The following is a 23,505-nucleotide window of genomic DNA, read 5'->3' as shown; positions in this document are numbered from 1 at the left end:
ATTCATAGGGTTAATTTTTGAGACAAAATATCATGAGGTAGTCATGATTTTGCAAATATTCCAACCAACAATGGTGATACAAGATCACAGGTGAAATTGGATGATGACTTGATGGTTCATTACTGTATTTGAAGCACATGTGTGACTGCATGTATTTGGAATGTCTCACTGTTATTCATCAGGTGACAGAGGCAGCTCTGCCATGTTGGAGCTCGGACAGAGGTGAAGAGGCAAGGTCACAGGTGACTGACTGATGATTTGGTGCTATAGATTAACTAGTATTTATTTTATCATGACAATTGTTAGGCTGCTGATGTAAATTGATTCATTAGTGTCTGTTTGACAAAGAATCTGAATTGACACATCTCACTTTTCATATGGCATGAATCAATGTGTTATTTTATCTGGTAGCAATATGTCCTAGTGCAGTCAGAGGGGAAGAGCCAGGGCCAAAGGTGAGGCACATCAAGCACATAATAATAATAATTTTAATCTGAGGATAAAACGCATGTACTGAGGCTGAAAGAAGCTTCAGTGCTCTCAGAAGACTAAAAAGATGGCTAAGGTTAACAATGACTCAAATGAGAAATGCTGCTGTATGTCCACCAGGAGAGACCGGACAGTATAGATGTAAAACAAATATGCCAGCAGTTTATCTCAGTTAACGAGAGGAGAAGGCATGTGTGTGGTCCCTTCACATAGTGGGCATTGAGTTGTTGTGTGGGACACCAGTAGTCCATGTCTGTTGCTGTAACAGTAGTTCATGTTTGGAATAAAAAATCCCAGGTCACTGATTTGATCGGGGCAATAGTGCCTAAAATGTTGCATAATTTTGCTGAGAGATCTTTTACTTTGTGGTAATCTTAGATGAGTAGTTTTATAGACAAAACCCACCGGGTCATTCAGTGTTCCCTTAGTGCTAATGTATAAGAGATGTTGGTGTAGTATAACTGAAGTAATGTTGTTAAGTCCTTAAAGTCATATTCTTTTATTGTCATGACTGTATTTGAAGCTATTTTTTATGTTTGTATGATACCTGATTTATATGAAATATGGCTGAAGTAAACTAAACTCTAAAATACTTAGTCAGTCATTTGTTTAATAGTAATTTAACATTATATAATTCAAATGTAAAACTATGAATTGTAATTTTAAATGGTTTAAAAGCATGTAGAATAGCATATGTAGGCAAGTATATTTCTCCTTTTTTATCAAGAAGCAAAGACAAAAAGGGGAAAAAAAGAAACAGGGTGGTTGAATCATCCGTCCCCACCAATGTCAAAACCAAATCTACGCCCTGGGGAAGGATTTAACTGTTCTGGATGGGACGACATCTACTCATCATACTCAGGTTGAGTGTGGTGTTTAAATGAGTTCGTACTAACGGGCCAAAAATGTGCCAAGCAAACATCCCCTACACATTTACTCTACACCAGCCTGAAAGTTACACAACATTCTAAACATGATGCGTGAATTTCGCAGCAGAAATTAAGATATGAGACTCAAACCAGGCAACATTTTTCCAATCTTCTATTCTATTTTTTGGCTGAATAATACACAGTAGTTCTCAAGACCAACAGTAAGAAAAATGAAGAATAATCACAAACAATGGAAACAAGTGAAATGTTTTTAATAAACTTTACAGATGTATTACATTGCTTGCATAAAAAGTAAAGCGAAACTGTTTCACATATCTAACTTAAAGACTATAGCATGATCCTCTTGGCAAACAAAGTAAATATATTTTTATTTTCACAGATCTAAGCAATTCTGTGGGATGTAATAAATACCGTTGTGATAACACTGTTGTGAACAAAACATGAATTAATAAGCACAAACACCAAAAGTATAAAATATAAGTATAAGAGTATAGAATTCATTATACAGCCTGTTGCACTGATGGGTTCATTGCATGCTGTCAGTATTAATGGCAGAGTAAGTGCTGAAATCTGAGCTCTGGGCTATCGTCTTCTTTGGTCTCTGTGACGACTGGCGGAATTCCAGTGCAGCATAACACAGTTCTTCATCCTAAAGATATATTTATTTAGAATTATCATCATCTATTGATTTAATATGCTAAAATGAATTCACTGCTAAACATTAATGAGGAACAGCAGAAAATAAATGCTAGCAGTACCGTAGTTTTCGGACCATAGGCACCATAAGGTGCACTGTCAATGAACGGTCTGTTTTCATACATAAGGCACACCGGATTATAAGGCGCAGTAAGCGAAACAAAACAGTCAGATAAGTCAAACTTTACTCAACTCATTCTTCTTGCTTCCTCCACTTCCGTACTATTGATTCATTAATGTTGAATCCTCTCGCAGCTGCTCTATTCCAGTGTTGCTGGGAGTATATTAATGACTAACCGCGTATTGTGGATGGATTATTCCAGTTGTTCTCCTGAAGTTTGGTCAGTTTACAGCATCCCAACATGCGATTGCATTTGTCCCTCATCATCGGGAACCCTCATGTTAACTTTTATGGAGTGGAAAAAGTTAGCGTTCATCCTCCAGCTTCACTGTGTTTGTTAGGCTAACATAGCTGTGTCGCTAGCGATCACATAGCAGATCATTATATATCAGCTAGTCCAACTTCAGTAACCCTACAAATGTCACTGCTGTTTAGTTTTCTGTCTTCATTTATGTTGGAAGTGATAGCAGAGCAGTATGTTTTAAATTTTTCAGAAATCTCTCAGTCAGAACATGCAATATCATGTTTAGGTTGAAACTAGCGAGCTAACTTCCTGCTAACTTCTAACTCTGTTAAATTTAATAAATTCTGTTTTCATGGATGCCTGGATGTTAAACTTAATTGTTACACTTGGTAAAGCAGCAATGCTGATTATTTTATTAAAGTTGAAATAATTTAGACAGTTTTTAACTCTCAGTGATGCTGCAGTGTTCGTTTGACTTTGGGAACTGAAGCGGACGGAGTTTTGGACCCAGATTACTCCGAGTCCGCTAGGCTCCTGACTACGGTAGCTGTAATGCTCCGACAATCCAGAATTCATACATAAGGCGCACCGGATTATAAGGCGCACTGTCGATTTTTGAGAAAATTAGGATTTTAAGTGCGCCTTATAGTGCAGAAAATACGGTATTATAAATATTAAATATCAGTACATATAAAGACTGATGAAAGTTCTTAATTACCTCATTCCATCTTTTCTGTACTCTTTTGCTGTATCTTTTCTCATCATCCTGAGGTGTCTTAGCTATAGAAATTAACATAGTGTTATTATAATTCAGTACACCAAAAGAAAACAACTATAACCAGATTAAAGGAAAAATCATAGTAAAATTATAATAGCAGAATTATAGAGAAAGTGAAAATATTTCAATTTTAGAGACAAAAACTTAATTTAATCATGATGGCAAAATGAGCACGGAAATAAAGAGATGAAGAATAATTTGGTAGACAAATTAAACGTTGAGGACTTACCTGTCTTCTGACAGTAATAAATCAAAAGAGAAGAGAGAAGTGATGAGATAACAGCAAAAGCTGGACACAAGGAATAAAGTAGCATCCAACAAGTTTCATGATGGTGCTCACTTGAAGCTGTAAAACAGCGGTTCTCACTTGAACCTGAAAAACAAAAGTTATCGAGGTTAGCTCATTGTGTAGACTGATGATAACATACAGTGGGGCAAAAAAGTATTTAGTCAGCCACCGATTGTGCAAGTTCCCCCACCTAAAATGATGACAGAGGTCAGTAATTTGCACCAGAGGTACACTTCAACTGTGAGAGACAGAATGTGAAAAAAAAAATCCATGAATCCACATGGTAGGATTTGTAAAGAATTTATTCGTAAATCAGGGTGGAAAATAAGTATTTGGTCAATAACAAAAATACAACTCAATACTTTGTAACATAACCTTTGTTGGCAATAACAGAGGTCAAACGTTTACTATAGGTCTTTACCAGGTTTGCACACACAGTAGCTGGTATTTTGGCCCATTCCTCCATGCAGATCTTCTCGAGAGCAGTGATGTTTTGGGGCTGTCGCCGAGCAACACGGACTTTCAACTCCCGCCACAGATTTTCTATGGGGTTGAGGTCTGGAGACTGGCTAGGCCACTCCAGGACTTTCAAATGCTTCTTACGGAGCCACTCCTTTGTTGCCCGGGCGGTGTGTTTTTGATCATTGTCATGTTGGAAGACCCAGCCTCGTTTCATCTTCAAAGTTCTCACTGATGGAAGGAGGTTTTGGCTCAAAATCTCACGATACATGGCCCCATTCATTCTGTCCTTAACACGGATCAGTCGTCCTGTCCCCTTGGCAGAAAAACAGCCCCATAGCATGATGTTTCCACCCCCATGCTTCACAGTAGGTATGGTGTTCTTGGGATGCAACTCAGTATTCTTCTTCCTCCAAACACGACGAGTTGAGTTTATACCAAAAAGTTCTACTTTGGTTTCATCTGACCACATGACATTCTCCCAATCCTCTGCTGTATCATCCATGTGCTCTCTGGCAAACTTCAGACGGGCCTGGACATGCACTGGCTTCAGCAGCGGAACACGTCTGGCACTGCGGGATTTGATTCCCTGCCGTTGTAGTGTTTTACTGATGGTGACCTTTGTTACTTTGGTCCCAGCTCTCTGCAGGTCATTCACCAGGTCCCCCCGTGTGGTTCTGGGATCTTTGCTCACCGTTCTCATGATCATTTTGACCCCACGGGATGAGATCTTGCGTGGAGCCCCAGATCGAGGGAGATTATCAGTGGTCTTGTATGTCTTCCATTTTCTGATGACCGCTCCCACAGTTGATTTTTTCACACCAAGCTGCTTGCCTATTGTAGATTCACTCTTCCCAGTCTTTTACTCCTCTAAATATACCTCTCAATATTGTGGCCAAATAGTTCAGTCTTTTTCATGTCTGACTTTTATCCATTACGTATTTGGCTCGTCTGTGTGGGCAGCTGCATATGTCAGTCGAGCTTGAAGATGTCGATTTTGGAGCAGGGACTTCTTTACTGGTCAACACCCTCTCAGTCCATGGCAATGTAAAACTCAATTCACTGTGGGCAGTGATGCTGGCATTTGAGGAGTTTTCAGTTCATGGCATGTTTGAGCACTGAATTGTCCCTGAACATCTTAACCAGATTCCTCCTATTTCAGGGTTTGTCTGAGTCTTCTTCCTTGGCAAAACGGCAACATCCAAATAAGTTGCACTTATTTATAATTGTCTCAACTGATAATCTTGGACTCTACAGTCATTTAGAAAGGTCTCCAAGAGACCTTCCCAACTTATACAATTCTCTTTCTTAGGTCTTCACTTAGTTCCTTGGGGTTTCCCATTGTTCTGAGTATTGGTCAATCCAAAGATTGCTAACAAATAAATTATTATGGTTATAATTATTGTACAAATTGATATGTTTGCAAAAAGAAACTACCAAATGTAGTCAGTTGTGATCACTAATGAGACATTAATATGCCTTGACTTTGTCTGGTTCAAAGACATTGTAGAACCTTCAGCACCTCCTTTTAATACATTACTTGTTACTTTACTTAAAAGTAATGCTATGCTTTGCATAATTACTTGCCAGGAAAAATTATTTGTTACACTACTCATATGTTACATTAAGTTAGTCATTACTCCATAAAATGACCTGAAACACATCGTTTGATAATAACCAGCTAATGTAGGCTACAGCCCCATGTACCAACACAAATCTCGATCTTAATGGGGACACAGGTACAATATTTCTTTCAGTTTTTAGATAGGAACACTAACCTGACAACACAAAGCAAAGATTAAAACCAGCTCAAAGAAACTTGAAAATGATCGACACAGTCATTCTACTTTAGAAACATGAACAGGTAGAAATGGTGACTATTAGCCTCAATGCTCATCACTGTTTTTTGTCCCTGTTGAAGATCAGTCAGTTTGTTCTCAGCTTTAAAATTTCTCTCAGTTCTTGTCTAGCTTTGTGTTAGCATGTTGTGTATGTAGATGCTTGCAAAGAGTTAATGTTGTGTTAGCAGTATAATGTGGTTGTTTCTGTCCTGGAAGCTGTTTCCGCTTGACCATCGTGCTTGTGTCCTTTTGTGCAATAAAAATGTAATTAATGTCCACTCCTCAAAAGCTGTATTGCTGTACTGCTCCACCAATTTTCTCCTCTCAGACATGAACTGAAATCACCTGATTTTAAAAATGTGCAAATTGTTTCTGTCTGCCGCACAGCAAATGAATGAACCTTTGTAATGCAAGTGACAACATAATTGTAACTGTAATGTGCTGCATTATTGAATTTGTACAGTAAAATGTTACTGGAAAATATAATGTGATTACAGTAATGTGTTATTTTTTAATGTGTCACAGCCACCACTATACATATTTGAACCTGTACATATAATTTTGACCCTGTGTGAATGAGTGAAAATCCAAACAAATGGAGGAATCCTCTGTGAATTTTTGCATCAGACCTCACCAAAATCTCAACTGCTTTCAGCTCAGATTAAGCCAAATGCTATTTAGGTTGTGGACAGTGAATCACAACACAAAATACAACTTTTAAATATAGGAGCAAGTGATATAAAATTTTTATGTTCGAAATAAACATATTAGCTCCTCTAAAAAATTGCAACCAAAGTTGCAAGAAAAACAGTTTTTAAGTAATCTCAAAATCTGAAGCTCAAGTTTATTTTTTATTCTATTGCTCTAATGCCAGCATTGAACATTACTATATATGATAGTTTCAATAGTAAAACTAATTGTCTATGAATTATCATAACAAAGTAGAAATTAGAGTACAAAAGATCATATAACCTTGCAAGATATGTGCTTTAAAACTTCAGACGAAGTTGTACAGTATAAATGTTCTCATTTTTACCTACATTCTGACACCAGGCTCATCTTTTAGCCACAAAGATGAGGGCTTTTTACAGATGTAGTTGATATTATAGAGGATAACCCAGAATGTGCTGTAACAGCATCTAGCTTGTTTTAAAGAAGTAAAACGAATAAATAAATAAATAAAATATTTAGTAACGGCCACGTCATTGACTTGATTTCAGTTTAGAATGCAGTTTGCTTACTGGCAAAAGCTTAAGACAGCTTTATTTAAGGCCAAGCAAAGCATTCTGAGGGACGGAAAGTGTTAAAACACCACAAAGAAAACATAAAAAATTTGCATTTCATTTACAACTCCGTTTGTCAAAAAATTAAAAAAAATTGCATCTTTCTTGTTTCATTTTAAATTTATTCTGGTGGCATGCAAATCATCATAATCATTCACCTACTATCTACTAAACAATCAAACTATCCATTTTAAAATGCATCATAATGTAGGATCATATCTTCTTACTGTGGTTAGTTTTTCAAAGGGCTAAAAAACAGTGCACAGATAATGCAAGACTCACCAGAATCCTTATGAAGCAGGATCTTTGTTGTGATATTACTATATGTGCGCACATATCTTTGGATAATTTTCTCTTCATCCTTAACCTTGAGCTCTTCAGTTCCACAGTAGTAAAGGCCTTCATCAGTCTCAGTGATGTTTGTGATCAGCAGGTCATAAGATAGAGAGAAATTGTTCTTTACCAGATGAAAATCAGGAAATGGATTCATGAGATGGAAGAAAGTAGACTGATAATCTGAGCCTGGGTCAAGAGAATTCCAATCCAGCCTGGTTTTTAATACCAGGGAAGGCTGCTTCTCATGAGAGCAAGTCCTGTACCACACTATGTATACTCCAACTGATGATTTACAATCACAGTAGAGAGTGATGTTTTCTCCTGGTCTCACTCTCATCTCTATCACTGATTCATTTCTCAGATCTTGACTCGAAGATAAAGCTCCTGGAAGACACAAACAAACAAAAATTAAAGTATGTTCACATATGCACAATTTTTAAACATTCAGAATGAGAAAAATGTTTATTGTTAAAATGGGATATTGAAAAACATTTAGATGATTTACCTAAAAGAACAACCAGAAATGCATGCACCCCGTCCATGTCTAATGACGATAACCTGGAGTTAGAAGACAACAACACTTCCTATTAACAGATGTCATGACCTATGCACATTTTTCCATTAAAGGAAATGTAAGTTGTGATTGGCCTGCTGAATGGAACATTTCTTTGTGGTTGTTTTCTATAGGTGCAACACCAAGTGATGTTATGATGGTAACCAGAAAGATCATTTTCCAAAAATGAACAAAAAAAGAAAGAAAAGAAGGAAAAACAACAAAAAACACACACACTGTAAAAAAAAAAAAAAAATCAATAATCAATTACACTTTATTGAAAGCTTTTATTAAAATCAATTTATACATGCATTTTAAATATGTATACATACCTAGACCTTCTAGTCATGCACAATTATTGTTTAACCACGTTTTATATCACTGGAATCTGAAGAAGTTGCCCTCTGTTGGGTTATAAATAAAGAAAATATGTCCACATTAACAACGATGGAGGACACAAACAGAATCAAAAATTAATATTAAAATTTCTTGATTTAAGATCCTCCTCTAAACAGACCATCTATCGTTATGTTATTGGTTCCCTTTAGGTGGTGATCTCAGTGTTAAAATTTGGCAGCAATAATGAGCAGCGCATAATTGATATTATCTATGCAAGGGGATACCAGGGGACCATGGGCAGTGTAAATAACTTGGGTGGAGCCCAAATAAAAAAAACCCTTCAAAACACTGCAGTATGAAAAGTAATGCTGAGGTTTCTTGATGATGCTGTAGTTCACTTGGTGTTGATTATATTGTTTTTTTTATATAATACCACACTGGATGATCAATCCTCTGTCATTCTGCAGCATGAGACAGAGCCTGTATGGTGACCAACCTTGACTTTAAGGACACAAGGAAAATGATTACAATTTGTTTCAAATATCATTTCTTGGAAAAACAAAAAAGGTAATCTTGAAAGTGCTGTCACAAATAACACTTCCTAATATTATTATTTTCTGAATTGTGCTGATTCTCCCTCTCTCTCTCTCGCTATATATATATATATATATATATATATATATATATATATATATATATATATATATATATATATATATATATATATATATATATATATATATATATATATATATCCAGCCATAGCAGCTGGATAGCGTAGTGGTTAGACTACACGCCTTTGGAACAGAGGATCGCAAGTTTGATTCCTGCCTGGGGCGTCTGTATCCAGTAAGGGTCCTAAGGCTAGACCCCCTATGCTAAGCAAGCCTACCGCAGACATGAGCGAGACAGATAAATATGAAGGCATGCCGGCTCGGACGTCGCCCGGATCAACAAGGTCCGCGTCAGGTGTTGAGGAACCAGGGCACCCTGACGAAAAGTGGGCTACTGGAACAAGAAGGCATCGGTGGGCAAGAGACGAAAACAGGGCGTTGTTGGAATGCTACTATGCAAGTAACCCCGGCGGAAGGGGCTACATGAATAGGATGAGGGACCTATGGATTCTTCGATACCCAACATCCACAATGACGGCGAAACAACTAGTAGCTCAGTGTTCCAACATTCGAAAGAAGGGACTGCTCTCACAGCTAGAGATTGACGAGGTACAACACAAATGCTACGGCAAGGAGGAGTCAGGACGCCAGGTCAGGGGGGAGATATCATCACCCCCACCCGAGATTGGGTACATAGCCCCAAGTGCGATAGGAGAAGGATCGTTGAGTGCGAGAGGAACTGACCTGAAAAATAGGATAATGGCCAAGCTTGAAACCTGGATCCCACGTAGCCGGTTACCAAGATTACGTGAAGTTCCCTCAGAAGGTCTGCTAGATGATGTTAATGCAGCACTACGGGCAATACCTACAACCACGATTACCGACACTAACAAGCTGATCTACAATACGGCAACAGTGATCAGTGAGATGCTTGGCTACAAGTTGAACAGCGACAAGGGGCAGTACCCTCCATGGAGAAGGAGGCTAGAGGGCAAGATCAAAGTAGCACGGAGAGAGGTTAGCCAACTAACGGAGTTAGGAAACTGCCAAGCAAAGACTCACAGCCTTGGCCAGCCGCTTGAGGAGGTACACCAGAGAGATAGAAGGCAGGAGAATAAACCAGCTGTTCTCCACAGAACCAGCAAAGGTGTACTCTCAGTGGCAAGGGAACAATAATAATAAGAGAACAGCACCACCAAGGCTGGAGACGGAGCAATACTGGAAGAGCATATGGGAGAAGGATGCAACCCATAACGGCAATGCTCAGTGGCTAGAGGATCTGAGGGCAGACCACAGCGACCTCCCTGAACAGGGTCCAGTAACCATCACAGTGGCAGATATCCAAGAAAGGGTCTCCAGTATGAAGAATTGGACAGCACCAGGGCCCGACATGGTTCACGCCTACTGGCTGAAGAAGCTAACTGCACTCCACGAGCGTCTGGCAGCACAAATGAACCAGCTGCTAGTTAACGAGAGACACCCGGAATGGCTAACTGAAGGCCGGACGGTCCTGATCCCCAAGGACCCCAAGAAGGGACCGGTCCCCTCCAACTACCGACCAATAACCTGCCTCAGTACTACATGGAAGCTCCTGTCAGGCATCATATCGGCTAAGATGAACAGGCACATGGGTCAATACATGAGCGGGACACAGAAAGGAATTGGCAAGAATACCAGAGGCGCAAAACACCAGCTACTGGTAGACAGAACAATCAGCCGAGACTGCAAGACCAGACTGACCAACCTGTGCACTGCCTGGATTGATTACAAGAAGGCCTATGACTCAATGCCCCACAGCTGGATACTGGAATGCCTAGAATTGTACAAGATCAATGGGACCCTAAGAGCCTTCATCAGGAACTCAATGGGGATGTGGCGTACAACACTAGAGGCCAACTCCAAGCCCATAGCACAAGTCACCATCAAGTGCGGGATCTACCAAGGAGATGCTCTGTCCCCACTGCTGTTCTGCATAGGCCTGAACCCCCTCAGTGAGATCATTAACAAGACTGGCTACGGATACCGACTACGGAACGGAGCAGTTGTCAGCCACCTCCTGTACATGGATGACATCAAGCTGTATGCCAAGAGTGAACGAGACATCGATTCACTGATCCACACTACCAGGCTATACAGCAATGACATTGGAATGTCGTTCGGACTGGAGAAGTGTAGTCGGATGGTAACAAAGAGAGGGAAGGTAGTCAGAACTGAGGGGATTGAACTACCAGAAGGCAACATTGCAGACATAGAGGACAGTTACAAGTACTTGGGGATCCCACAGGCGAATGGGAACCATGAAGAGGCCGCTAGAAAAGCTGCAACCACCAAGTACCTGCAGAGGGTCAGGCAAGTCCTGAGGAGTCAGCTGAATGGTAAGAACAAGATCCGGGCCATCAACACGTACGCCCTGCCCGTGATCAGGTACCCTGCTGGGGTAATAGGCTGGCCAAAGGAGGAGATAGAAGCCACTGACATAAAGACAAGAAAGCTCCTTACCATGCATGGAGGGTTTCACCCCAAATCCAGCACCCTGAGGCTGTACGCTAAGCGGAAGGAAGGGGGCCGGGGACTGGTGAGTGTCAGCACCACAGTCCAGGATGAGACAACGAACATCCAAGAATACATTAGGAAGATGGCCCCAACTGACCGAGTGCTCAGTGAATACCTCAGGCAGCAGAAACCCAAGAAAGAGGAGGGAGACGAGGAACCATCATGGAAGGACAGGCCCCTGCACGGTATGTACCACCGGCAGATAGAGGAGGTGGCTGATATCCAGAAATCCTACCAGTGGCTGGACAAAGCTGGACTGAAAGACAGCACAGAGGCACTAATCATGGCAGCACAAGAACAAGCTCTGAGCACAAGATCCATAGAGGCTGGGGTCTATCACACCAGGCAAGACCCCAGGTGCAGGCTGTGTAAAGATGCCCCAGAGACAATCCAGCACATAACAGCAGGGTGCAAGATGCTAGCAGGCAAGGCATACATGGAACGCCATAACCAAGTGGCCGGCATAGTGTACAGGAACATCTGTGCCGAGTATAACCTGGAAGTCCCGAGGTCAAAATGGGAGATGCCCCCAAGGGTGGTGGAGAATGACCGAGCTAAGATCCTGTGGGACTTCCAGATACAGACGGACAAAATGGTGGTGGCTAACCAACCGGACATAGTGGTGGTAGACAAACAGAAGAAGATGGCCGTAGTGATCGATGTAGCGGTTCCGAATGACAGCAATATCAGGAAGAAGGAACACGAGAAGCTGGAGAAATACCAAGGGCTCAGAGAAGAGCTCGAGAGGATGTGGAGGGTGAAGGTAACGGTGGTCCCCGTGGTAATCGACGCACTAGGTGCGGTGACTCCCAAGCTAGGCGAGTGGCTCCAGCAGATCCCAGGAACAACATCGGAGATCTCTGTCCAGAAGAGTGCAGTCCTGGGAACAGCTAAGATACTGCGCAGGACCCTCAAGCTCCCAGGCCTCTGGTAGAGGACCCGAGCTTGAAGGATAAACCGCCCGCAGGGGCGTGCTGGGTGTTTTTTTTTTTTATACATATATATATATGTTTTTTTTTCTGAAAATACATTCTAAACTACTGACAATAAAACAAATCACATTCTGCACTTAATACTGGTTCAACAGCCTGAAGGTTTGTGCATGCTTGTGAGGGACTGTTTATCATTGTGGGTTTCCTGTGACTTTCACAGAACAGGGGGTTGTTAACGTTGGGTTTACTGTCAACTTATATTGTTGTAACTTCTTGTAGACTACATAGCTAGGTTGAAAGTGAAAGTGCTTTCACAAAAATACATTCTAATCTTATTAGTTTCTGAATTTCCTTGAAGAAAAATGAATAAAACCACTGTCATTAGTATTAACATGAGTTACTGTGGCGGAGGCGTGGCCCCGGGCGCAGCTGCAGGGGAGGAGTGGAGCGGAAGGCTCATCAGGGCGGCGCTGCGAGGCCGGTAAGAACAGCTGATGTTGTTTATGGACTGATGATGGTCTCCCTCCGCTGTGTTTATAGTGAGACGAGGAGGAGCGGCCAGGTGAGAGATCAGCTGGGCTCGTGAGCTGTCAGACTGTGTGACTGAGTCAGCTGTCAAAACAACAAACACTTGAATAAATGTGGAAGTTGGCTGTACCTACCTGTGTGTGCGTGTGTCTGTGCCTGGTGTATTCCACAAGTGGTGCCGAAACCCAGGAAAGTGCCAGTGGGGAAATGTCCGACCCACAGGCCGCGCCACCCGCCCAGCCTCTGCAATTCTTGGCGCAGATGCTGGCGGAGATGGCGACGATGAGCCGGGATCAGGCGGCCGACCAGCGTGCCCACCTGGCCGCGCTGCGGGAGCAGACGGACCGGCAGACGCAAGTTCTGGAGCGGCTGGTCGGGGCCGCTGCCACGCCGAAGCCCTCGCCACTGTCGGTGGCGGTGCCCCGGATGGGGGACGGGGACGACCCACAGGTTTTTTTTGAGACCTTCCGTGCCACGGCGGAGGCTTGCCAATGGCCACGGGAGGAGTGGGCTCCGCGGCTGCTCCCCCTGCTGTCCGGGGAGGCACAAACAGCGGCCCTGAGTCTGCCTCCGGCGTCGAGGAGCAGCTTCGCGGACGTGAGCCGGGCGGTGGTGGACAGGCTAGGGCTCACCGCCGAAGACCACCGCCGGCGGTTCCGGGCCTGTCGGCTGGCTACAACGGACCGACCATTCGCCTGGGCCCGGAAGCTGCGCGACGCGGCGGTACGCTGGCTGCAACCGGGAACATCGGAGGGGGAGACGAAGCTGGTGGACAAGGTGGTGCTGGAGCAGTTCACGGAGGGATTGCCAGCGGAGACGGCGAGATGGGTCCGGTGCCACCGGCCCGCAAGCTTGGAGGTAGCGGTGACGCTGGCGGAGGACCACCTTGCCGCTGGAGCAGGGGAACCCGGGGACGCCGGACGGAGGTCGAACAAACAGGCCCCGGTGCCGGCCCCGAGGCGCCGTGTGCCGGCACCAGGGCAGGCAGAGCGGCTGCCGGCGCTGAGCCCCACTAACCCTTTCGCGGCGTTGGTGCCGTCCAGGGCAGCCGAGCCAAGTGGAGCCGCCCCCGAGCCACGGAGAGCAGCACAGACGCCGGGGCCGGAGTGTTGGAAGTGCGGGCAGCCGGGGCACCTGAGGAGGGATTGTCCGCTTATGGAAGTGGGGCAGGTGTTTCGTGTTGCTGGCGCCCCAGCACCCTCCCCCGGTCCAGGAGGGACATACAGTATTCCGGTAAGGACTCGAGGGGGTATACGCCAGGCGTTGGTGGACATGGGCTGCACGCAGACCCTCGTACACCAAAGCTTGGTTCGCCCCGGGGCATTGCTGGAGGGAGAATGGGTGGAGGTGAGGTGTGTGCATGGTGACGTTCACAGGTATCCCATAGTGCCGCTGTTATTAAAGTATAAGGGCAAAACGCATAGAGTAACGGCGGCGGTTAGCCCGCGCCTGTCGCACCCCCTGATTCTGGGTACCAATTGGCCGGGGTTTCATCAGCTACTGGGACAGTACGCGGGGGTGCGATCACGACCGGAAGCGGGGTGTAGCGTGTGCGCGGCGTTCAGCGGTGACGCGGGGTCGTCCGACACTGACTCCGGGGGGGAGGAGCCGGCGGGTCCCTCACGGGACGTCCCGCCGGCCCCGGAAGTGTCCCCCATGGGTGATTTCCCACTGCAGCAGTCTCGTGACGGCACCCTACGCTCAGCCTTTGACCAAGTGATGGCTATTGATGGTCACGTGGTGCGCCCTGAGGCTGCGCAGACCTACCCGCGTTTCGTCTTATTAAACGACCGATTATATCGAGTGAGTCGTGACACTCAGACAGAGGAAACACACACCCAGTTGTTGGTGCCGCAGGGCCGCCGGGAAACGCTTTTCCAGGCGGCCCACTATAACCCCATGGCAGGGCATATGGGCTATGAGAAAACTCTGGAGCGAATAACGGCCCGATTTTATTGGCCGGGCATCCGAGCGGATGTGCGCCGCTGGTGCGCGTCCTGCCCGGACTGCCAACTTGTTAACCAACCGGCCATACCGAAGGCGCCGCTGCGCCCTCTCCCCCTCATTGAGGTCCCGTTTGAGCGCATCGGCATGGACCTCATCGGGCCGTTTCACCGGAGTGCACGCGGCTACCGCTTTGTGTTAGTCTTGGTGGATTACGCAACGCGGTACCCGGAAGCAGTTCCGCTGCGCACCATCTCTGCAAAGAGTGTGGCGCAGGCACTGTTTCAGGTCATCTCCCGAGTCGGAATCCCGAAAGAGATACTGACTGACCAGGGCACGTCGTTTATGTCTCGTACACTGCGGGAACTGTACGAATTACTGGGCATTAAATCTATTCGGACCAGCGTCTACCACCCTCAGACTGACGGGCTGGTGGAGCGGCTGAATAAGACTTTAAAGTCCATGATTCGGAAGTTCATTAACGAGGATGAACGCAATTGGGATCACTGGCTAGACCCTCTGTTATTCGCAGTGCGGGAGGTGCCCCAGGCCTCCACGGGATTTTCTCCCTTTGAACTGCTGTTCGGCAGGAGGCCACGTGGGGTGCTCGACCTGATTAAAGAAAGCTGGGAGGACGGTCCGAGCCCCGCCAAAAATGAGATTCAGTACGTGTTGGACCTGAGAGCAAAACTCCACACTTTGGGGAGGTTGTCACGGGAGAATTTGCTCCAGGCTCAGCAGCGTCAGCAACGCCTGTATGACAGAGGGGCTAGGCTCAGGCAATTTTCACCGGGAGATAAAGTGCTTGTGTTACTCCCTACTTCCAGCTCGAAGTTGCTCGCCAAGTGGCAAGGACCCTTTGTGGTCACACGGCGAGTCGGGGACGTGGACTATGAGGTCGCTCGGTCGGACAGGGGAGGAGCCACGCAGATTTATCACCTCAATCTCCTCAAACTGTGGCGAGAGGTTGAAACCGCTTCTCTGGTGAGCTTGGTGAAGGAGAGAGATGAGTTGGGGCCTGAGGTGCCAAATTCTATCATTCCCGCCTCCCTCCCTTGTGATGACCATCTCACACAGGCCCAGAGAGCGGATGTTGTCGCGTTGCAACAGCGTTTTGCGGACGTGTTCTCCCCCCTGCCCGGCTGGACGTCCCTCATCGAGCACCATTTCGTGACGCAGCCTGGCGTGACGGTGCGTTCACGGCCCTACAGGCTCCCGGAGCACAAGCGAAAAATCGTGCAGAGGGAATTGGCGGAAATGCTGAGGATGGGAGTAATAGAAGAGTCGCACAGCGCCTGGTGTAGCCCCATCCTTCTGGTGGCGAAGAAGGATGGGTCTATACGGTTCTGTGTCGACTATCGCAGGGTGAACGAAGTGTCACGCTTTGATGCCTACCCCATGCCTCGGGTCGACGAGCTCCTGGACCGGTTAGGCACGGCCCGCTTTTTCACGACACTGGACTTAACCAAGGGCTATTGGCAGATTCCCTTGTCTGCCGAGGCCAGGGAGAAAACGGCCTTCTCCACTCCGTACGGTTTGTACCAGTTCGTGACACTTCCGTTTGGCCTGTTCGGGGCCCCGGCCACTTTCCAGCGTCTCATGGACCGGGTACTGCGTCCGCACGCAGCGTATGCTGCCGCCTACCTGGATGACGTGATCATCCACAGCGACACCTGGGCGGAGCATGTGCTGCGGGTGGCCGCGGTCCTGGAGTCCCTGAGGGGGGCGGGGCTCACGGCCAATCCGAAGAAGTGCGCGGTTGGACGGAGGGAGGTGCAGTATCTGGGGTACCACCTGGGGGGCGGGCAGGTGCGTCCACAGGTGGAGAAGACGGCGGCTATCGCATCCTGCCCGCGCCCCAGGACGAAAAAGGAGGTGAGACGGTTCTTGGGGTTGGCGGGTTACTATCGTCGCTTTGTGCCGGGGTTTGCGCAGCTAACCAGCCCCCTGACCGATCTCACTCAAAAGGGTGCCCCGGATCTGGTCCAGTGGACGGGGCCGTGCCAGGCGGCGTTTGTGCAGGTGAAAAAGGCTCTCTGTGGGGAGCCGCTGCTTCACACTCCTAACTTTTCCCTCCCTTTTGTTCTGCAGACTGACGCCTCGGACAGAGGGCTGGGAGCCGTTTTGTCCCAGCAGGTAAGGGGGGCCGACCGCCCTGTCCTATACATCAGCCGGAAGCTAGCAGAGCGTGAGCGCCGGTACAGCACCGTGGAGAAGGAGTGCCTGGCCATCCGGTGGGCGGTCGGCTCCCTGCGCTATTACCTCCTGGGACGCTCATTCACCCTCTGTTCGGACCACGCCCCGCTGCAGTGGCTCCACCGCATGAAGGATGCCAACGCCCGGATCACCCGGTGGTATCTGGCGTTGCAGCCCTTTAAGTTCAAGGTGATCCATAGGCCGGGGGCGCAGATGGCAGTGGCCGATTTCCTCTCTCGCTCGCGGGGGGGGGAGTTGGCTCGGCCGGACGGCTCCCCGGCCTCGAACGGGCGGTGGGGGTGTGTGGCGGAGGCGTGGCCCCTGGCGCAGCTGCAGGGGAGGAGTGGAGCGGAAGGCTCATCAGGGCGGCGCTGCGAGGCCGGTAAGAACAGCTGATGTTGTTTATGGACTGATGATGGTCTCCCTCCGCTGTGTTTATAGTGAGACGAGGAGGAGCGGCCAGGGGAGAGATCAGCTGGGCTCGTGAGCTGTCAGACTGTGTGACTGAGTCAGCTGTCAAAACAACAAACACTTGAATAAATGTGGAAGTTGGCTGTACCTACCTGTGTGTGCGTGTGTCTGTGCCTGGTGTATTCCACAGTTACATTTCTACTAAATCTGTTTATCCTTTAAGTAAAGTTTTGTAATTAAATGAGTTAATCAGATTAACCTGTAGATAAAGCACATCTGTACACAGCAACAGGAAGAGGAAGTCATCCAATATCAGTCATCCCATAGCAAGTCATCTACTAGTTTCTTCACAACTGGTGGTTGCCAGATCAGAATGGTCTCTAAACCTGTGAGACTGGGACCTTGTTGACTTGATCCTACATTGTCGCCATGTTCCTCAAACTTGGGTCCTCTATCAAGTTTGAGGGTTCTGCACAGTATTTTAACTATTCTTAGAACCTCTTCTGGACGGAGACCTTTGATGTTGTGTCTGCAATGTACTGGAATCTTACAGTTTGGGTTTACTGGTTTTATTGCCCCTAATACCACTGCAACTACTATGTGAAATACAGTGTTCCACATTTGATTCAGTTGTTCCTTGTGCCCCGGTACATTACAGTTTTCTTATATGCCTTCTTCCTGATTCTGCTGTTTAATAGGACTGCCACATCTTTCACAACCTAGTGGTGTTTTGTCACCACTAGGGTTTGACAGGTTGTGCTCTCTTGTCCTCAGCCGTTGGTGCCTTAGGAAACCAACGGCAGTTACTGAGCTATATAAACAAATCAATATGCTACACAGATGTTCATGTACACTATCTCGTTGTAGAGTCTTTACAATATATAGCACCTTGAGTTGATTGGTGTTGGGATTTGATGCAATATAAATTGAACTGAATTGTTGTGCTCAGGAGTTAAAGTGTGCAGATTTGACAGATGGGGTAACTCTAAGATTGGATGTTGTGTGGACAAAAAAAAACCAAAAACATTTTGTTGCTCTGAAATTCACTACCCTTTGTGGATTTAACCAATAGTTGCAGAAGCAGGTATTACATGGGCTATCATCACTGTTTTTCAACCCCAGAGAATGTAAAGGCAATATAAAATATTAAATTGACTGAGTGAATCTAAATCTAGTCAATTTAAATTAATGTTTACTAGCCTTGATGATTCTCGTTGGTCTATAGGATATACATGTATTCGTCGCTATCCTGTATGTATACTATTCTGCTCCTGGCAGCTACGCCCCTTTTATTTGGATCAGCTTTCCTCCCTTTAACTTTATTCATCCACATTTATTGCCAATATGAGTAACCAACAAACAAAAATCTAGACAATTATATCAAAATTAATTGCTTGTTTTTGCCATTGAAACTAACTTTTGTGATCAAATCACACACTGAGCTGCTGTGTCGCAATTTTTTTTTTCTCATTTGCCTGAACAGTGTGTTTATCCATGTGGACATTTGCATATCCAGTGTCCATTACAAATAGAATAGAATAGAAAAATCTCAAATCTTGTTTCCAGGTAATGAACTTCACCAAGATTTCCCACATTGTCCAGTTTACTTCTCACAAATATTCATGTGTAGTTATTTTGGTAAACTAAAATCCATATTCACTTGTCAATTTGGAAATACGCTAGCTGGAGGACTCAAATCAGTTTAAACTAAGTAAAATGACATGCATACAATCTGTACTGGAAGCTAATGAGCTTCAGGATGATGTTTTTCAATAATACCCTCATCTCCCTTTATGTGAGAAAACTTTAGCAAATTTAAGGATTTTCTGTTGTACCAATCACCATTGCTAAGTTACTGTACATGTATGTTGATGAGAAAAATACTTTTGAAATAGTTATATTACTCTATTAGAAATGAGGAGAATAACTATTTTAATTGAGTCAAAACTCAAATTTTTAGATGCTGCTGTATTTGTTTATGTGATTTTTTCATGTGGCTGTTTTCTGTTCTAAATCAAATCAAATCAAATCACTTTCATTGTCACGTCACATGAGCAGGTACACTGGTAGAGTACATGCGAGTGAAATTCTTGTGTGCGAGCTTCACAAGCAACAGAGGTGTGCAAAAATACAATAACATAAAACAAGCAAAATATAAGAATGGCTAAATCTTAGAGTAATAAATATATGTACAATATAAGAGTGCATGCATTACTGGATGTGTATACTAAATATGTTTTTCTACGTGTGTGTGTGTATATATACATATTTTACAAATTAAATAGAGTAAACAATAAAATAAAATATATAAAATATACAGAGGTTGGTAGTTGGACATGTGCAAAACAAGTGGCATTTATAAACAGTGTGGAGTGCATAATGTTGAAGTTCCAGTAGTGAAGGTGAGGTGTCTATGAAGTGTTCAGCAGTCTGATGACCTGGTGGAAAAAGCTGTCTCTCAGTCTGCTGGTAAGGGACTGGATGCTGCAGAACCTCCTTCCTGATGGAAGTAGTCTGAACAGTTTATGGCTGGGGTGACTGGAGTCCTTGATGATCCTCCCCACTTTCCTCAGGCACCGCTTCCTGTTGATGTCCTGGAGGGAGGGAAGCTCACCTCCAATTATCCGTTCAGAGCACCGCACTACTCTCTGGAGAGCTTTGTGGTTGTAAGCGGTGCTGTTGCCATACCAGGTGGTGATGCATCCAGTGAGGATGCTCTCAATGGCACAGCGATAGAAGGTCCTGAGGATGCGGGGGTTCATGCCAAATCTTTTCAGTCTCCTGAGAAAGAAGAGGCGCTGCTGCGCCTTCTTCACTGTTTTGTTTGTGTGTACTGACCACGTAAGATCCTCAGCCAGATGTACACCAAGGAACCGGAAACTGCTCACTCAGCGCCGTTGATGGTGATGGGGGTGTGTACTTCTCTGCACCTCCGGAAGTTCACTATCAACTCCTTTGTCTTTGCGACGTTGAGGGTGAGATGGTTGTCTTGACACCAGTGGGTCAGGGCGCTGACCTCCTCCCTGTAAGCCGTCTCATCACCGTTGGTGATAAGACCCACCACTGTAGTGTCGTCCGCAAACAATGATGTTGGAGTTGTTAGTGGCCGTACAGTCATAGGTGTAGAGTGAGTACAGGAGAGGGCTCAGTACACACCCCTGTGGAGCACCAGTGTTCAGTGTGATGGGGGATGAGGTGATGCTGCCCAGTCTGACCACTTGGCGTCTGTCAGACAGGAAGCTAAGGATCCAGCTGCAGAGGGAGCTGCTCAATCCTAGATCCTGCAGTTTCCTGTCCAGCTTCGAGGGAACGATGGTATTGAATGCTGAGCTGTAATCTACAAACAGCATTCTCACATACGTGTCTCTCTTCTCCAGGTGTGACAGGGCAGTATGTAGTGTCAGGGCTATGGCATTATCAGTGGACCTGTTGTCGCAGTATGCGAATTGTAGAGGGTCCAGTGAGTTGGGTAGTGAAGAGCAAACGAATTCCCTGACCAGCTTCTCGAAGCATTTGCTCACGATGGGGGTCAGGGCTACAGGTCGCCAGTCGTTCAGTGATGAGATGGTGGAGGATTTGGGCCATTTTGAAGCAGGCTGGGACTACAGACAGAGAGAGGGAAAGGTTGAAGATGTGTGTAAACACTCCAGCCAGCTGAGCCGCGCATGACTTGAGGATGCGGCTGGGAATCCCGTCCGGACCAGTAGCTTTGCGTGCGTTCACCTTCCTGAAACACTTCCGCACATCCTCCTCAGACACAGTGTGCGCGCTGACGTCATCCGCGGTGCGCACACAGAGAGGCTGTGGTCTGCAGTGTGCAGGAATTAACCTTCCTAAGCTATGATGTTTGTTCTCAGGTTTGACAATAATTCCCAGAAAAATATTGTATAGCGCTGGTTTGTACTACAGTGATTGCTTTATATTATCTTTTTGTCCAATACCACAAACAAAACATTTTGATTGTGAGCTGAATGAGAAATATCACCTGAGAATTACACCGCAAAAAGTTGTTTTTTCAACCCATTAAGTTATCCTACAGGGTTTGGCCGCAAGAGCATTTATAACGCTGACTTAGAGGATAAATAGACATTATATGACAGTTGAGGCAAGTTCATAAACATTGAGGTAAAAATAAATGATGCTGAATTAGATAACTGATATAAATATATCTAATATAATAACTAATATAACCCAACAGCCAAACAACCCAAACACAGATTTGCGCGTTAATGCGGCTATGGTGTTAGCGAGATTAACCCTGACATCACTAATATATATGTATATATTATATATATATATATATATATATATATATATATATATATATATGTGTGTGTGTGTGTGTGTGTGTGTGTGTGTGTGTGTGTGTAATAAAACACACTTATTAACTATAAAGAACAACAACAACAAAAAGCTAGTAATTTTAACAATTTTTTTTTCATGTTGTCAAATCGTATATATTAGTTTTGTTCATGTCAGAGCAATTGTTAATATCTGTAAGTTAAAGATGGTAGGTTTTTATTTCCACTGTATAACAATAACCAGACATAAATATTTCTTTGTCATTTCTGTGGGAGGAAAAAACATAATTATTATTATTACATGGTGCAAGTGTTGATAGCAGAGATGCTGAAATCAGAAATCTGGGCTGTCCTCTTCTTCTTTGGTCTCTGTGATGCCTGACGGATTTCCAAAGGAGCATAATACACTTCGTCATCCTAAAATGTCATAATAATTTAGATGTATCATGATATACTTGTGTAATATGATAAATGTATTTTACTGTTCAATATCTTGATCATCATGACTACAGAAAATAAGTAGTAGCTGTAGTATACATATATCATATCACTGATGTGAAGACTGATGAAAGCCATTAATTACCTGATTTCTTGTAGTCTGGTCTCTTCTCTCATACTGTTTTTCATCAACTTGAGGTTCCTTAGCTACAGAAATGAACAACATGTAATTAAAATGAATATAAAATAAATATTAAAATATATCACAATATTAATTATGGTAATACATTAAAAGATACATTCATTTTAATCAGCCACTTTTCCCCCAGTTTTTTTTTCTTCCAAAAACTCAATTTAATAGTGATGGTCAAATGACCAGAGGAATAAAGTGATAAAAAGTAACTGGCTGGACAAAATGAAACATTGAGGAGTTACCTGTCTTCTGACAGTAATAAATCAAAAGGGAGGAGAGGAGAGATGAGAGGATAGCAAAAGCTTAACAGAGAGAATAGAAGAGCATCCAGCAAAGAGCACAGTCGGGCTGAGTCTCACGGTGATGAGGTTCACTGGAATCTGAATGAAAAAAAACCAACACACCAGATATCTAGAAATTGTGAAAATTTAGACACTGTGACATTACAGACGAACATGATTGATGTGCTCAGTTTCATCTTTAATTCTAGGGATGGAACAAAAATCCAAGCATCTTACATCATGCATGCATGGGTTTCAATAGTGGAAATTCAGTTTCTCTTTCAATCCATAATCTTGCCGCCACTTTGACCATTAAACAAGTACGGGGTTATGTAAGACCTGATTTTCTTTCTGTGCTTAGTTTGTCAGATCCTTTAAACAATTCACAGAAAATGTATTAATGATACACAGATTACTTACAAAAGAAAATCCTCGTTGTGATGTTACCATATGTGCGTACATATCCAGGAGTAATTAGTTTCTTATCCGTAAGCGCAAGCTTTTCAGTTCCACAGTAGTAGAGACCCTCATTGGAATCAGTGATGTTTGTGATCAGCAGCTCGTAAGATTGAGAGGACTCATTCTTCGCCAGGTGAAAATCAGGGAATGGATTCAGAATGTTTCTGTAAGCAGCCCCATCATTTGAACTTTGGTCCCCATTTCCTATACCACACTATGTAAACTCCAACTGACGATTTACAATCACAGTGTAGAGTGATATTTTCTCCTGGTCTGATTGCCATCTCTATCAGTGAGTCATATCTGAGATCTTGACTGGAAGTTAAAGATCCTGGAG

The 23,505-nt window shown here is 44.6% G+C and overlaps 2 protein-coding genes and 1 pseudogene across 2 annotated transcripts; 1 reads left to right on the top strand and 2 right to left on the bottom strand.

The window, feature by feature from the left end:
- Positions 1-1,693: 1,693 nt before the first annotated feature.
- LOC146668151 (uncharacterized) lies at positions 1,694-7,787 on the bottom strand. The gene is made up of 4 exons (XM_085408605.1): positions 7,373-7,787; positions 3,448-3,591; positions 3,159-3,220; positions 1,694-2,028 (listed from the first exon to the last, which is right to left on the bottom strand). Exons 1-4 carry the CDS (start codon positions 7,761-7,763, stop codon positions 1,906-1,908), a joined length of 720 nt encoding a protein of 239 aa, XP_085264731.1. The 5' UTR covers positions 7,764-7,787; the 3' UTR covers positions 1,694-1,905.
- A 5,365-nt stretch (positions 7,788-13,152) lies between these two features.
- LOC146668150 (uncharacterized) lies at positions 13,153-17,637 on the top strand. Its single transcript, XM_085408825.1, has 2 exons — positions 13,153-14,178; positions 17,527-17,637. Exons 1-2 carry the CDS (start codon positions 13,153-13,155, stop codon positions 17,527-17,529), a joined length of 1,029 nt encoding a protein of 342 aa, XP_085264951.1. The 3' UTR covers positions 17,530-17,637.
- Positions 17,638-22,002: 4,365 nt separating this feature from the next.
- On the bottom strand, positions 22,003-23,452 carry LOC146668149 (uncharacterized; annotated as a pseudogene).
- Positions 23,453-23,505: the final 53 nt, after the last annotated feature.

This window comes from Rhamphochromis longiceps, linkage group LG6 (assembly GCF_057381845.1).
Source record: "Rhamphochromis longiceps isolate RC_006_pf linkage group LG6, R_longiceps_female_GT1.1, whole genome shotgun sequence".
NCBI lineage: Eukaryota > Metazoa > Chordata > Actinopteri > Cichliformes > Cichlidae > Rhamphochromis > Rhamphochromis longiceps.
This window is presented reverse-complemented; position numbering and strand designations above follow the sequence as displayed.

What these genes read in the sequence shown, in the direction of transcription:
- LOC146668151 (XM_085408605.1), bottom strand. Translation starts at nt 7,763, where the DNA reads ATGAGAGTGAGACCAGGAGAAAACATCACTCTCTACTGTGATTGTAAA. An exon ending in CCTGCTTCATAAGGATTCTG is followed by an intron (nt 3,592 to 7,372) that starts GTGAGTCTTGCA and finishes TTTGTTTTTCAG; the next exon opens with GTTCAAGTGAGAACCGCTGT. An exon ending in TACAGAAAAGATGGAATGAG is followed by an intron (nt 2,029 to 3,158) that starts GTAATTAAGAAC and finishes ATATATCTTTAG; the next exon opens with GATGAAGAACTGTGTTATGC.
- LOC146668150 (XM_085408825.1), top strand. Translation starts at nt 13,153, where the DNA reads ATGTCCGACCCACAGGCCGCGCCACCCGCCCAGCCTCTGCAATTCTTG.